The sequence below is a fragment of the Panonychus citri genome, unplaced genomic scaffold (assembly GCF_014898815.1).
Source record: "Panonychus citri isolate SS breed McGregor unplaced genomic scaffold, ASM1489881v1 Contig00136, whole genome shotgun sequence".
Taxonomy (NCBI): Eukaryota; Metazoa; Arthropoda; class Arachnida; order Trombidiformes; family Tetranychidae; genus Panonychus; species Panonychus citri.
In genome coordinates, this window is record NW_026515541.1 from 2,369,269 (window position 1) to 2,383,182 (window position 13,914).

The 13,914-nt window shown below is 33.2% G+C and overlaps 4 protein-coding genes across 4 annotated transcripts; 3 read left to right on the forward strand and 1 right to left on the reverse strand.

Moving 5' to 3' along the window:
* Positions 1-411: 411 nt before the first annotated feature.
* LOC128392606 (lysosomal alpha-glucosidase-like) lies at positions 412-4,621 on the reverse strand. The gene is made up of 7 exons (XM_053352653.1): positions 4,081-4,621; positions 2,556-3,550; positions 2,065-2,492; positions 1,836-1,969; positions 1,660-1,764; positions 984-1,591; positions 412-908 (listed from the first exon to the last, which is right to left on the reverse strand). The coding sequence occupies exons 1-7, from the start codon at positions 4,574-4,576 to the stop codon at positions 690-692; spliced, it is 2,985 nt and encodes a 994-aa protein (XP_053208628.1). The 5' UTR covers positions 4,577-4,621; the 3' UTR covers positions 412-689.
* A 155-nt stretch (positions 4,622-4,776) lies between these two features.
* LOC128392615 (uncharacterized) lies at positions 4,777-5,419 on the forward strand. Its single transcript, XM_053352662.1, has 2 exons — positions 4,777-4,954; positions 5,058-5,419. The coding sequence occupies exons 1-2, from the start codon at positions 4,882-4,884 to the stop codon at positions 5,291-5,293; spliced, it is 309 nt and encodes a 102-aa protein (XP_053208637.1). The 5' UTR covers positions 4,777-4,881; the 3' UTR covers positions 5,294-5,419.
* Positions 5,420-5,558: 139 nt separating this feature from the next.
* On the forward strand, positions 5,559-8,671 carry LOC128392609 (cubilin-like). Its single transcript, XM_053352656.1, has 5 exons — positions 5,559-5,778; positions 5,898-6,094; positions 6,162-7,054; positions 7,148-7,268; positions 7,345-8,671. The coding sequence occupies exons 3-5, from the start codon at positions 6,963-6,965 to the stop codon at positions 8,662-8,664; spliced, it is 1,533 nt and encodes a 510-aa protein (XP_053208631.1). The 5' UTR covers positions 5,559-5,778; positions 5,898-6,094; positions 6,162-6,962; the 3' UTR covers positions 8,665-8,671.
* On the forward strand, positions 8,671-13,558 carry LOC128392605 (cubilin-like). The gene is made up of 6 exons (XM_053352652.1): positions 8,671-10,538; positions 10,595-11,342; positions 11,413-11,796; positions 11,886-11,999; positions 12,116-12,226; positions 12,289-13,558. Exons 1-6 carry the CDS (start codon positions 8,832-8,834, stop codon positions 13,497-13,499), a joined length of 4,275 nt encoding a protein of 1,424 aa, XP_053208627.1. The 5' UTR covers positions 8,671-8,831; the 3' UTR covers positions 13,500-13,558.
* The last annotated feature ends 356 nt before the right edge of the window (positions 13,559-13,914 follow it).

Sequence of the window (13,914 nt, forward strand, 5' to 3'; positions counted from 1 at the left end):
GACACAACCCAATTTTCTAATTAAACTTTCTATTTATAACTATTGACGTTTCAACGATATAAGAACTTTTTTTTCTTCTCTTCTCTTCTGTTCGATTAAATCGAATTCCGGTTTTTTTGAATGACTTTGAACCGGTTCGAAGTGTTGGTTTACAGGTATATGATGGCGAAGAAGGAAGAGAGTGAGAAAGGAAATGAGGAGGATGATGTGAAAGTGAAAACGGAAGAGAAGATGAAGAAAGAAAAAAGTTGAAAAATTTTCTCCATTTATTGTAATCGAAATAATCATTTTGATTGTATTGTTATCGAATCATTATTGATTTTGATTTTCTGATCAATTGAGAAACATTTTTGCGAGGGTGATCATTATTATTGAATTGAAAGTGGAAATTTGATTGTTACAGTGAGAAAATTCATTTTTAATACAATCATTATATTTATTTAGGTGTAAATGGTATTAAATTAATTTGTTTGATTTACAATCAAGGAACAATTTTCATGTTGATTTCATCAATTTTAAATCATTTCATGATTTTCAAGCTCGTTTAAATTTACTTACTTATTGACTAATCATTATTAACATTAATGATTATAACAAATAAGCTTACATTTTGTGACATTGATTAGATATTAAGAATCAATTTTGATGTTAAAATTGTTAAAATTTATCAATCATGTTCATTAATTAGATTAATATTCAAAATTGACGGCAAATGATTGTCGAGGATAAAAGTTATCGTTAAAATCAATAGAGATTGAAGATTTATCTTGATTGTATTTATTGGTTGTAATGTATTGACCATTCAAGGACACTTTCTTAGGTTGGTCACTCAGTCCAGCGATCATAACTCCTCCTATTGCGAAATCGTCAATTTCAGCGATATTTAAATAGCTGCAAACTAATCCAGACTGTTTAAAATCAAACAAAAATAATGATTGTAATTAGTCGAAGCATTAATTTGTTTACAATGTTTATCAACTTACAGTATTTGCTTTACATTTTCCATGGATATAATTACCAGAAGTGACACTGTCTAATGATTTACCATCGTCATGATAAATTTCACCAACAGCATTACCAGAATTGTCAAGATAAGCGTTTAGATAATATTTTTGTTTTCGTAGATCATGAGTTGTCTTTGCTGACGATTTGTATGTTGGTATTATACCTCCACCTCTTACAAAAAGACCAATCTTATCGTCATCAATGGTCAAGGTTTCACTTTGACCGCTACTGTTAAAGGCAAGTTTAGAATCGGCAAAATTGTACCAACTTCCAGCGGGGAAATAAGCAGTTACTTGATTGGTACTTGGTTCAAGAATAGGAACAATATATAACCATGATCCCCAAAGAAAAGCAGTTTCAATAGAGTAAGTGTTTGAATCAAGAGGGAACTCGAAAAACAATGGACGTACAACTGTCTCAGCATTGGAATGAGCATTGAAAAATAAGCCATAAAGATAAGGTAACAGTTTATATCGAGCATCGAGTGAATATTTAGCTGCAGCGACGACCTTTTCTCCCAAAATGGCTGGATCTTGTTCCATTGCATTTCTATCATTATGATTACGAGAAAAGGGATAAAAGGCACCTACAAGATAATAAATAAAAAGACAAACAATTAAGACAATTTCGATCAGTGTTAATCGATTATCTTACCTAATGCTGACCATCTCATGCAAAGTTCAACTTGAGTACTGCCAGCAAAACCACAGATATCACTTCCGATCATTGGAATACCATAAATATTGAACTCGAACATGTCTATTCAAAAACAGAAGTATTAATAGTGAACAATTAGTATTTCTGTTAAAAGATTAGCAAAGTTGACTTACTTGAGATTGAATATTTCATATGATCCCATGATGATTGAATATCTCCCGACCAATGAGATGCAAAGTGGCCTTGTGATGGGAAAGTAGATCGAGATAAGATGAAAGGCCGAGTTCCAAAAATATCAACAGCAGCACTGAAAACAAGGGGAAACACACAAAATAAAAACTAATGCAATTATGGATTTAAAGGTAAACTATTAATACATGTATAATTGGGATGTCGACTTACGAGTGAGTGGCGACGTTTTCATATAAACCATAAAGATTATGAACATCGTAATGAGAACCAAGATGTTGTTTACATGTCATGCAGAGTGTTTTTGTCGTTAAACCAGTTCCACCGGGTGCATATGGTGGATTCTCAAGTGAGCTTTGTGGACAACCTCCAGTTTTCTGACCATTGAAAAAGTTTGAAGGCTCATTCATGTCAATCCATATTCCATCAAATTCAACCTTCTCTCTCAAGTGAAGAAGTTGATTCTTCCAGTAGTTTGATGCATTTGGATGAGTAAAATCAGGGAAAACAGTTGTATCAAGATTCCATACTTTTCCAACGAAAATGGTTCCATCACTATTTTTGACGAAAATATCATCAACAACTCCTTCATCATATGGTGGATAAGTACCTTTAGGCTCAGAAGCACTGACACCAGGATCCTAAAGTAGATACAAAAAGTTTAGAACAACTTTCCATTTTCAAAAGGAAGAAAAAGTTCTTACAAGAATTATTGAATAATACATGTTCTTTGCATGTAAATCTTTTGCGAATTCAGCTAGACCAGCAAAATTAACGGAGTCGACAGTGAAATCGTTGTAACGATCCATGTAATCAATATCATTCCATTGAGATTCGATGGGGATTCCAGCGGCTAAGTTTCTTTCCATTGTTTCTTTAGTTTTCGCCAAACTATCGTAACCATATCGGCAAAGGTGAAATCCAAAAGACCAATAAGGTTGGAGAACTGGTTTACCGATGAGATTGATGTTTTGTTTGGTCACATCAGCGGGAGTTGGTCCAAAGAAGATGAAAAAGTCAAGGATACCGCCGATGGTCCTCCAAGTAACCGCTGGAGCGGCTTGAGTTAAAACATCCATTCCATTACTATTGAGTAAAAATACTCCATGGGAGTTCATTTGGTCATCATTCTCTGGCATAATGTAGAACGGATATGACCCATAAAGGTTAACATTCTCAGTTGGACCAATGTCACGGGCGAACATTGTGTATCGATGCCAACCAGTCAATTCTTTCCTGAAACTTGCTTTATGCTCACCAAGACCATACAAAACTTTGGACGGAACTTGAACCGATAACTGAATAAATTGATCTGAATAAATCATCTTGGAAAGATCGGCAACAAAAACCTCAGTTCCAGTTGATAATCGGCTTATTGTTAACTTTCCATCGTCATTAACTTTTATCTTGTAAAGAGGTGAATCAATTGTCTCTGATCGACTTAGATTGAAAAAAGGCATTGGAACTTCAAAACGATCTTTATCTGCATCCAAGAATCTTATTCGAAGCCGTTCATTGTCAAGTCCAATTACTTGAATGTCGATATTGTCAATGTCCATTGGATAACCAGAGTCATTTAATCTTGTCAATTTAATTGTCGCATTATTATCACCTTGTTGAACATCGGCAACTTTATAAGTTTTATAATCAGTTGGATAAAAACAATAGGGTATATTCAATGGAGGGATATTTCGTTTACCTAATTAGTGGAAAGAGAATTAAAAAAAACTAATTACAATATAAAGTTTCGAGATAAATTCAGTAATTAATTGAAAATGGACCAATAGTTTCAATCGTAATTTGGATTCCCCATGATAATAATTGATCTTTGATCATCTCTCATTGTTAAACTAATTAACTAATCAAGTTAATCATTTGATATAATGAGTTGGATAATCAAACTTATCAATTGTTATGTATTAAATACAATCGCTTTTAGGATTTGTTCCAAAAGATAATTTTTAGCTATAAAAACAAGGAAATATGGTTAATTGTTATGAACGATCAAGTGATTAAATTAGTATTTTTTTTTGTATGAGAAAAAAATAATCAATTAAAGAGGGAAAAGTAAACAAATTAGATTGAAGTTCAATAGTTAATTGAATGTTCCGTGAATGATTTTCTGTGTTAAGGTGAACACAATTTAGATTCACCAATGATTTATGATTAGAGTTTCTAATGATCGTTATAAGTTTGATTCTGACGAAATAAGTTAATTAAATTACTTACTTCGAGTAGCTGGAACCCAACAACATCCTCTGGATTCACAACGCTCTTGATTAACTGGATCATCAGGATTACAATCAAATTTAGATTCATCAGGAAGGGAACATTGTTGAGAATTTGATTTTGACGATTCCAATGGTGATTGAAAGGTCGCAGTTAAATGTGATTTAGAAAATGAAATCTTGGTTAAAGATGAATCCTGTTTCTCCCAATCGACAAAAGGTTGATTAATTGATTTCTCGAGAAGCCAAACATTGTACAAAATGTAACCAGTTACAAATGAGATGGCGATAAAATTTAACAAGGTAACAATTAAGATAAAACGTCTAAATGTAATTACACGAGATGAAATTAAATTAGTTTCGTTTTCAATTTTTTCACTTTTACTTGTTGGATATAAATAGATTGAAGAATCATTTAAATTGGTCGAACAGTTTAATTTACTATCCATAGTTAAGGGTAAACAATTAGTGTTTAAATTGTTAGATGTTGGTTTCATTGTGTTTAAATTACTTGCATCCCACAAGAAGGTGGATTAAATTAATTCACCTGAGTTTTTATATTTGTTTACTTTTTATCAACAGAGAAAAAGATTATCTCTTGTTATCGCAAAGAGAAAACTAGATGGCGCTTTTTTCGAGCGATCTGATTGGTCGATTTCATCTTCGAAATCAACTTATCGTTTCCATGGAAACAGAATCACATTTACTTTTGTTTTGATTGTTTTGGTTTCAGAAGATTTTACAATTTGATTAATTGTTGTTTACTGATTAATATTTAATCGTTTTGTTTGGAATTTTCACCATGTCTAAATCTATTGTCAAAAGAGCTTTACAATTAACCGATTCTGATGATGAATCTCAGCCAAAATCAACAGGTGAGTCAATAGTTTTTTGTATCTCTCTTTTTTTTCATTCAATTGAATTGTTTTGAATTATATTTTAATTGTTGTCTTTTTTTCTTGTCTTTTTTCTGTTTAGCTAAGAAATCAACTCTAGAGGAATATAGGAAGAAACAAAGTAAAAAGGTTGATGAAAATGCGGTTAAACAATTGGAGAAATTGAGATCGATTAAGGTTGACCGTTCGTTAACCGATAAAATATTGAAAAAGAGAAAAGAATTACATGGGAAAAAAGATCCTGAGAAAAAACCACAACCAGAGAAATCGTTTTTCACCGAAGATGATTTTAAACGTTACATCAGGAGTATCTTTTAATTTGGATAAAATGGTTATCAATCTAATTGAAGCAAAATTCTAGTGTTAATTAAATGACTGATCTAGATTGTGTTTACCTTGCCACAGAAAATCAGTTGGGACATTCAATAGACTATTGAACTTCAATATATATTTTGTTTACTTTTCCCTCTTGGATTGGTTATTTTTTTTCACCAAAAATACTGATTTAATCACTTGATCAATCATAATTAACCATATTTCCTTGTTGTTATAGCTAAAAATGATCTTTTTTGATAAAAACTTGGAAAATGGTTGGATAACAATGATTTTCTTTCTATTATTACGTAGAAACGATTGTATTTAATATAATAGTTGATAAGTTCAATTATCCAACTTATATTATTAAGTTAATACAATTAAACAATGAGAGATGATTAATTATCATCATGGGGAATCCAAATTACGATTGAAAATATTGGTTTATATCCAATTAATCACTGAATTTATCTCGAAACTTGGTCGAGGTTAGTTAGCACCTACAGACTATATTTACCTTTTTCCGGATCGTGATTATGACTTTTCTTTAAATTCTCTAAGAAAATAATATGCCCAATTTTGCTGATTCTAAACTTGCCTTTAACAGTAGCGGTCAAAGTGAACCCTTGACCATCGATGACGATAAAATTGGTCTTTTTGTAAGAGATGGAGGTATAATACCAACATACAAATCGTCAGCAAAGACAACTCATGATCTACGAAAACAATTATCACAATGATGGTAAATCAATAGGCAGTATCACTTTTGGTAATTGTATCCATGGAAAATATAAAGCAAATACTGTAAGTTGATAAAAACTGTAAACAAATTAACGCCCCAACTAATTACAATCATTGTCTTTTTTAATAGTTATTCTTATTGATATTTCGCTTCTATTGGAAAGCTGGATTGTTCACATTAGTTTGACGATCAATCTTCCGGTAATCATAAGAGGACAATTCGGCCTCTCTAAACTTCCATTATGAGTCCTCAATCTAACTAATGAATTAAATTCTGGTATCAACTTTCGGGATGCAATTTAATTCTAGTGCCTCAGAATTCACGAGGTACACAGGTACTCTAAAGCATTTGAGATGCTTCGATTCATAATTTCCACTGACTTAATGGATTCGGTCAACTTTTAATGGAAAATTGAATAATTAAATTTCCTCAAAGTCCAGTTGATATTAAGAGAGAACTTTTTTACGACCTTGTGAAAAGAGAATGGCAAAAGAAAACCTCTGAGAAGGAGGAAATTTTCTCATAAATTCAAGAGAAAAACTCAAAGCTCAGTTCTAAAAATCGATGTACCATCAAGAAGAAAACATCGATATATTTATTTAAATACTAATAATAACTCATAGAGAGTTCCAATTGGTTAAAAATCTAAATTTGAAATCGATTGAAGTTCTTGACCATCGGCTAAACGAAAATCTCATTCTAATGAATTAGTAAATGTTGTATGAGAATCTCCTAGAAATCTTAATCAATCTTTACAAGAATCGAGTTGAATTTCAAGGTTAACAATAAGTAAACTCAGATGAACTTTTCTTCCAGAACCTGAAAGTTTATAATCAAGTTTTATGAGAGAGTTTCAACTCATCAATGATATTTTTTTTCCCAGAAAAAGTTCTAATGAATTAATCTTAATGTTATTTCATGACTTAAGTTATGGCTTCAATTTCAAATATTATTGTGCTTCTTGCTTTCAATTTGCTCTACTCGAACCTCGTTCAATCGTCAACGTACTCGAAGAAACTTATGTAAGTCGAAAAAAAAGATTCTTAAATTAATTGCTGATTCTGTTCACTTCTAATTCTGATTGTTTCTCGTTTATTTCACGATTTCATATTCAGTTTTCAACAATATAATGAAAATCCTCATTCGAGACAAACTAATGTCACATCGAAGCTTTCGCAAAAAGTGGACTTATTTAGAGATAGTGTTGGTAGATTTTCTAGAACGCAATCAATTAATGTGAGTAAATGGAGATTAAAATTGGATTTAAAATAATTAATTAGTTCAATTGGTTGATTCTCATTTGTTCTTAAAGAAATTAGAACAGGATTCATGTTCATGTAATTCGTGTCTCAATGGACCTTCTTGTCGTGTTGAAAATAAAATTAGATCAAGTCGAGTTTATTCTGATGAAGATACTGAGGATGATCAATCGAATGTTCAATGTGGGGAAGTCTTGAATTCGCCGAACGGAATTGTGACCTCACCGAATTATCCTAATCCATTCAATGTCTCTGGTGAATGTCTTTGGAAGATTAAAACATCAGATGGATCTCGATTGGTTGTTAATCTAATTGATTTGGAATTAGATTCTTCTCTTAATTGTACTCGAAATGTGCTAATCGTTTACGATGGACCAACTGATCAAGACTCTCAACTATTAGTTGCTTGTAATCAGAAGCAACTGGCTGATAGTTTGATTACTTCAAGAGGCAATGAGTTGACAATCAAGTTAATCACAAACGGATCAATGAATTATTTCAAAGGTTTTAAATTTTATTATGAAACTGATTGTAATAATTTCATTGAAGACATAAGTGGATCAATAGAGAGTCCAGTCTATCAGAACTCAAAGAGTCTTAATTGCTCTTGGACAATTAAAGTACCAAAAGGAAACAATATAAGTTTGGTCATTGAGAAGTTTAAATCAGCTGATTCTTCATGTTCATCGAGTTACTTATCATTCATTGGCAATCAATCAACCAAAACCTTCTGTCAATCAGTTGATTACACAGATTTCGACCCAATTTTAATCGCTGATAATCAAGTACAAATCAATTTTGTCCATCTTAATCCTGGTAATCAATCATATTTCCGATTAGAGTGGAAACTAGTTGGATGTGGAGGTGAAATTATTGAAAGTGAAGGTGAATTGGTTTCTCCAAATTATCCTGATTCTTATCCAAATGGATTAAATTGTCTCTGGAGACTCACAGGTAGACCTAATCAGGCGATTAAAATCTCCATAGACGAATATCATATCGAGAGAAATGACTCGTTGCAGATATTTGATGGACCGAACACAAGATCACATCGACTTTTGAACCTTTCAGGTCGCCTACATGAACCAATTAGTTTAATGACCATAAGGAATCAAGCAACAATATCTTTCGGAGTTGATGAACGTTTCAATGGAAAAGGATTCAAATTATCTTATCAAATCCATAATAATAATTATGGTTGCGTGAATACCTTTCGTACAATGAAAGGTTCATTTGCTTCCCCTGGTTACCCGAATCGTTTTGCTAGACCGAGTTCATGTGAATATTTCCCGAATATGAAAACAGATACGTTTCAGTTACAATTGAAGATCTGGATATTCCTTGGTCAGTTAATTGTACTGACCATTATGTAAGCTTTTCGGATCAATGGGGAACTGAATCTGCTCGATTCTGTGGCGATTCATTTCCAACCACTCCATTCAAATCTCAATTCAATAAACACATTAGAGTTTCTTACTTTTCCAAGAATTTACATAATGGACGAGGATTTAAGGCCAGTTATCAAACGACTTTTGACTCAATGTTATATGTTTATGACACTTCAAATGAATTGAGTAATTTTAATTATCCACCGATATCAACGGATGATGAAGCTTCGTTCCATTATCATTTCGATGCTATAGATAGACGCAAACAGACAGTTCTGGTTTTCGTCGATCTTGCCATCAAATCGAACTCTAAAAGCTACATTGAATTACGAGATGGAAAATCAAATGATACAACAAAAATCGTCCAATATAATAACTCATCTCTCCCTCTGCCTCACATTTTTGGTAATTCGTTTCATTTCTATGTTAAAGGTCAAGTTCTGTTCAAAGTTTTGTACTCACAGTATTCTGATTCATGTAAATATGAACTGAATAGTTGGGAAGGAACATTTAGTTCACCAGGATATCCAAATGATTATCCTCCTTCTCGAACTTGTGTTTGGAAAATTAATCTTGCCCCAGGTAATTTAATCTCTTTGAAGTTTCATTCATTTGATATTCAATATGATCAATTCTGTGCCTTGGATCATTTGGAGATTCGAGAAGAAAATGAATCCGGTAAACTCATTGGCCGATTTTGTGGATCAAATTTACCTCAATTAAACTCGACTCAATATTATCCAAGTTTATGGATTAGATTTAAATCTCATGCTAATGGTTCAGCTTCTGGATTCAAAGCTTCATACAAAACAATCAAAGATCTAAAAATTAACTCTGATTCTGGTAAAATTGGATCGTTTGCTTATCCAAGATTATTTTCATCGGAAAACAATCAAAGTTGGACAATCAAAACCAGTGATTCGTACAAGATTAAGTTTAAATTGGAAAAAATTGATATTCTCGATGATTCGTTCAACGGCTCATGTGCTAATTCAAGTGTCACAATTTATGATGGTCCATCGGTGAACAGCTCGATTCTCGGTCAGTTTTGTGGTTATCGTGCTGATGGCCTTCCAATTTATACAACTTCTTCAGTTGCTTATGTCCATTTCAAGCCAAACTTCCACTTATCTAGATTCTTATTAAGTTGGACATCGGTCAATAGTGACATTTCACTCCCATTTAGTGCTGATCCTAATCATCTATGTAAATACACTGCGAATCTCAAACTGAACCAAAACGCAACTTTGTTTTCAAGTTCTTATTCAAATGATGTAAATTGTAGTTGGTCCATTTCGAGTCCCATTGGAACTCAGTTACGAGTCGAAATCAATGAGATGGACATTAAGTCCCAATCAGATGAAAAATGTACCAAGAATAGAGTCTCTTTTTACGATTACAGTTTTGATCATAAAAAAACTTGGAATATCAATCGAGTCCTTTGTGAAAACAAAGATAAATTGTTCATTCTCGAAGGTAATCAATCGTTGATCTCATTCTTCAACTATGGTGGCTCATCAACCAAACTAAAAGGGTTCAATATAACAGTGAGACCGATTTGTGGTGGTACATTTTATGAACCAACGGGTAATATTGATTCATCTTTACTTGGACCATTCGAAACCTGTTCATGGAAAATCATTGTTCCAAAAGGTCGTAAAGTCGAACTTAAATTCCGATCTTTTAACTTGGGCTCGTATAACAACTACTGTTCTAATGGTTATTTGAGTATTCGTGGCGGTGCATCTCCTAACTCTCGATTTATTGGACATTATTGTGGATCAAATTTACCTACGAAAATAATATCCAATTCGAATCAACTTTTTATTTCAACTTATGTTCCTTCATCAGAACAATTCGTAAGTCATTAGTTTAATCATTGAACGACAATTGATGTAGATTTTTCTCTTGACAGGAATTTTCTTTGTCTTACCGACAAGTTTCAACTCCATGCGAATTTCAAGTTGAACTCGACCAATCAAATCCATCGGCCATAATTCAGCTTCCTCAATATCCTTATTCTCCTGTTCAATACTCTGAGTGTGATTGGGTCATCAAAGCTCCAATCGACAGAGTTATAAGAATCGACTTTGAAATACCAGATGATGATGTTAAATGTGATCTGAATACGACTTATATTGACATTTACGAAGGTTCCACTCAACTATCGCCTAAAATTGGTCGATTCTGTCCAATAGCTCGGACAACAAGTGTCGTTACTTCAGATAATCGGATGCTCATCCATTTTGTTACCAAAGGAGGGACTGGGTCGAGTTCGTTCAAGGCAACAGTAAATCTTCACGTTTGTGGTGGCAATTATATCATCAAAAAAAGCACCTCGATTAAGAGTCCATCTTATCCCAAACCGTACGATGTTAACCTAACCTGTAGTTATAACATTTACTCAACAAAAAAGAGCGACATGTTGACTTATCGATTCGACACAATCGACTTACCTTGCAAAGACAATAGTAGTTCAGGTGATTACTTAGCAATCTATGAAAATGATCACTCAGGTAAACTCGTAAGTAAGGTTTGTGGGGCACAAGAATACGAGTACAGATTCATAGAAACTCATACCAATCAACTATTCATGATCTTCAGATCAGATTCAGTGATTGCTGGTAAAGGTTTTCAGGTTTGGTTCGAGCATCATGATCGTTGTAAGTTTATCGTTATTCTAAATGTTTGATTTGTCAAATTATCTTGATTCTTAATTTTTCATCTAATCAGCTCTTGATAGCAGGATATTCATGGGCAGTGGATCTGGATTTATTGAAACTCCTCGATTCCCAGATATCTATCCTGCTGGTGGAAATTGCTCTTGGTTTTTTATCGCACCAATTGAAAATCGAGTCACTCTTAACTTTACTCATTACAATCTTAAACCAGTCGATAAAGTTATAATTGATTATTATCCAATGCAATCAATTGGCGAATTTGGCTCAGATGCTTATACAATATCACCAGAAAATTTTACTCTCCCCTGTAAAAGAAATACCAGTAGCTGTGTAATTCAGTCACCGAATAATAAATTAGCTGTTTACTTTGAAACTCATTCGGGTCTGGATGCTGGTCAAGGCTTTAGAGCTGATTTTCGTGTTGACCAACCAACAGGTAAATTCACTAACTAACAATCAAATACTCGATAATCTCTAAGTAATATCAATCTAACTAATACAAATCTCATCGATTCAATCATTAAGAATGTGGTGGTTTTATCAATGCAACTTCCAGATCAATTATTTCGACTAATTTTTCGCGCCCAATCGATGGTTTGAGGATCTCATGTGCTTGGGAAATCGTATCCGAAACCCAAGGTAACGAAACGACGTCTAAAACATAATACACAAAGTTCATAATTTTCTTTGTTATTTATGTTCATTGTGGCAAAAATTGAGTAATTCTGACTACTATTTTCGTCTTTCTCTGATAGAATCCGAACAGATCACACCCTGGATATCGTTTGAAACAATCGAAGTCTTTGGATCGGCTGAAAATGATTCGATTTGCTCTATTGGGAACATAACTCTTTCATTCTCTGAAGGTTTGTATCTGAAAGCAAAAATTCCAAATATCGATATTGACTATTGTGTATTCCCCTTTCAGTTTCTGTTCTAAATAATCGAGCACTTGATGGACATAACATAGTACTATGTGGAAAGAGTTCGAAAGTGATTACAGTCAATTCTCCAATCTCAACAGTATTCTTTCGCCAAATGAACGCTAGTTTTAATCGAACTCGAGGTTATCGTGGTTTTAAGGCCACTTATCACCTTAGCCAATGTGGGGGAACAATAGAAGAATCCAAAGGTACAATAAAAACACCAGGTTGGCCGGGTAACAACTATCCAATTGACACTGTTTGTGTTTGGACAATTGTGAATCTTGGCTTTGAATTGCAACTGGAGTTCGAAGCATTTGAATTGGAAGATGATTGTTCCAAGGATAATTTGCTTATCAACGAAATCGATGATCTAAAGATAACTTCACTTGGTCGTTACTGCTCAAAGAATAAGCCACCACTCATACGATCCTACAAGAGCGGAATCTCAATCATATTCAAAAGTGATGGGAACACAACAGGAAAAGGGTTCGTATTGACCTACAAGGCAATAAAAAGTTCTTGTAATGAATACAGAACTTCAGTCACTAGTTATTACGACCGAGAGCTTTCCCCTTACAAAGCTAATCAAGACTGCGAATCAATATTAGAAGTCGATCCAATGTATCAACTTAACTTGACTTTTGTAAATCGATTTGATATCGAAGATTCAGTTAATTGTTCTAAAGATTATCTAGATATCAATGAGTGGAGAAACAATTCTTACAATCATATTGGTCGATACTGTGGATACAATTCACCAGGATCGATAATTTTCAAAGAGAATAAAGGTAAACTTGTATTCCATTCCGATGGAGATGATCGTCGTGGAGATGGATTCGATTACTATGTCACGAAATATTGTCGAATGACTATCGATAAAAGAGGAAATGGAACAATTAAAAGCCCTGATTATCCGTATCTCTATGGAATTAACTATTGTGAGTGGAGTTTCAAGGGACAGGAACCAAATGATACGATATTCGTTCATTTTAACGACTTCGACTTGGGTGCTGAAGAACCATGTGAAGACAACTACCTCGAAGTGATAGAGAAGAATCTAGTTACAGGTCATGATTCAGTTCGAAGGTACTGTGCTAAGAATTCAGTTGAAGATATAAAATCTCATGGAAATCTGAAGATAATATCAAACTCGAAGAAATTTGGTTCATCGCGAGGATTCAACTTTGACTATCAAATTTTTCCAACTAATTAATTAATCCAATTGTTCATTTATCGTGTTATTATTTAATAATAAACATAATGCAATATGCGTTTTAATCAATTGCTCATTATTTTTCCTCGCGATTGTTGGGTAATTGAGGTGATGAAGATATTGATTTGTTAATCAATTGAAATAAACTAGTTTCATTAATCTTCAGAATTTAATTGCTACAAGTACAAAAAAACTAGAGAAATTGTGAACAAACAGTTTGATTAGAAACAGGATTAAATTGAATTTAGTTTTAATGGCAGAAAAATAATCAATCATATTATTTGACTTGTGTCCGAATGGTCAATCAATATTCTCGTTTTCGATAAAGTTTTGCAAATCAACTTTGAATTTATATCAGAATTGATTCGATCGGACAATCAGAATGTTAATCTTCCGATGCTTTCAATCACTGGTG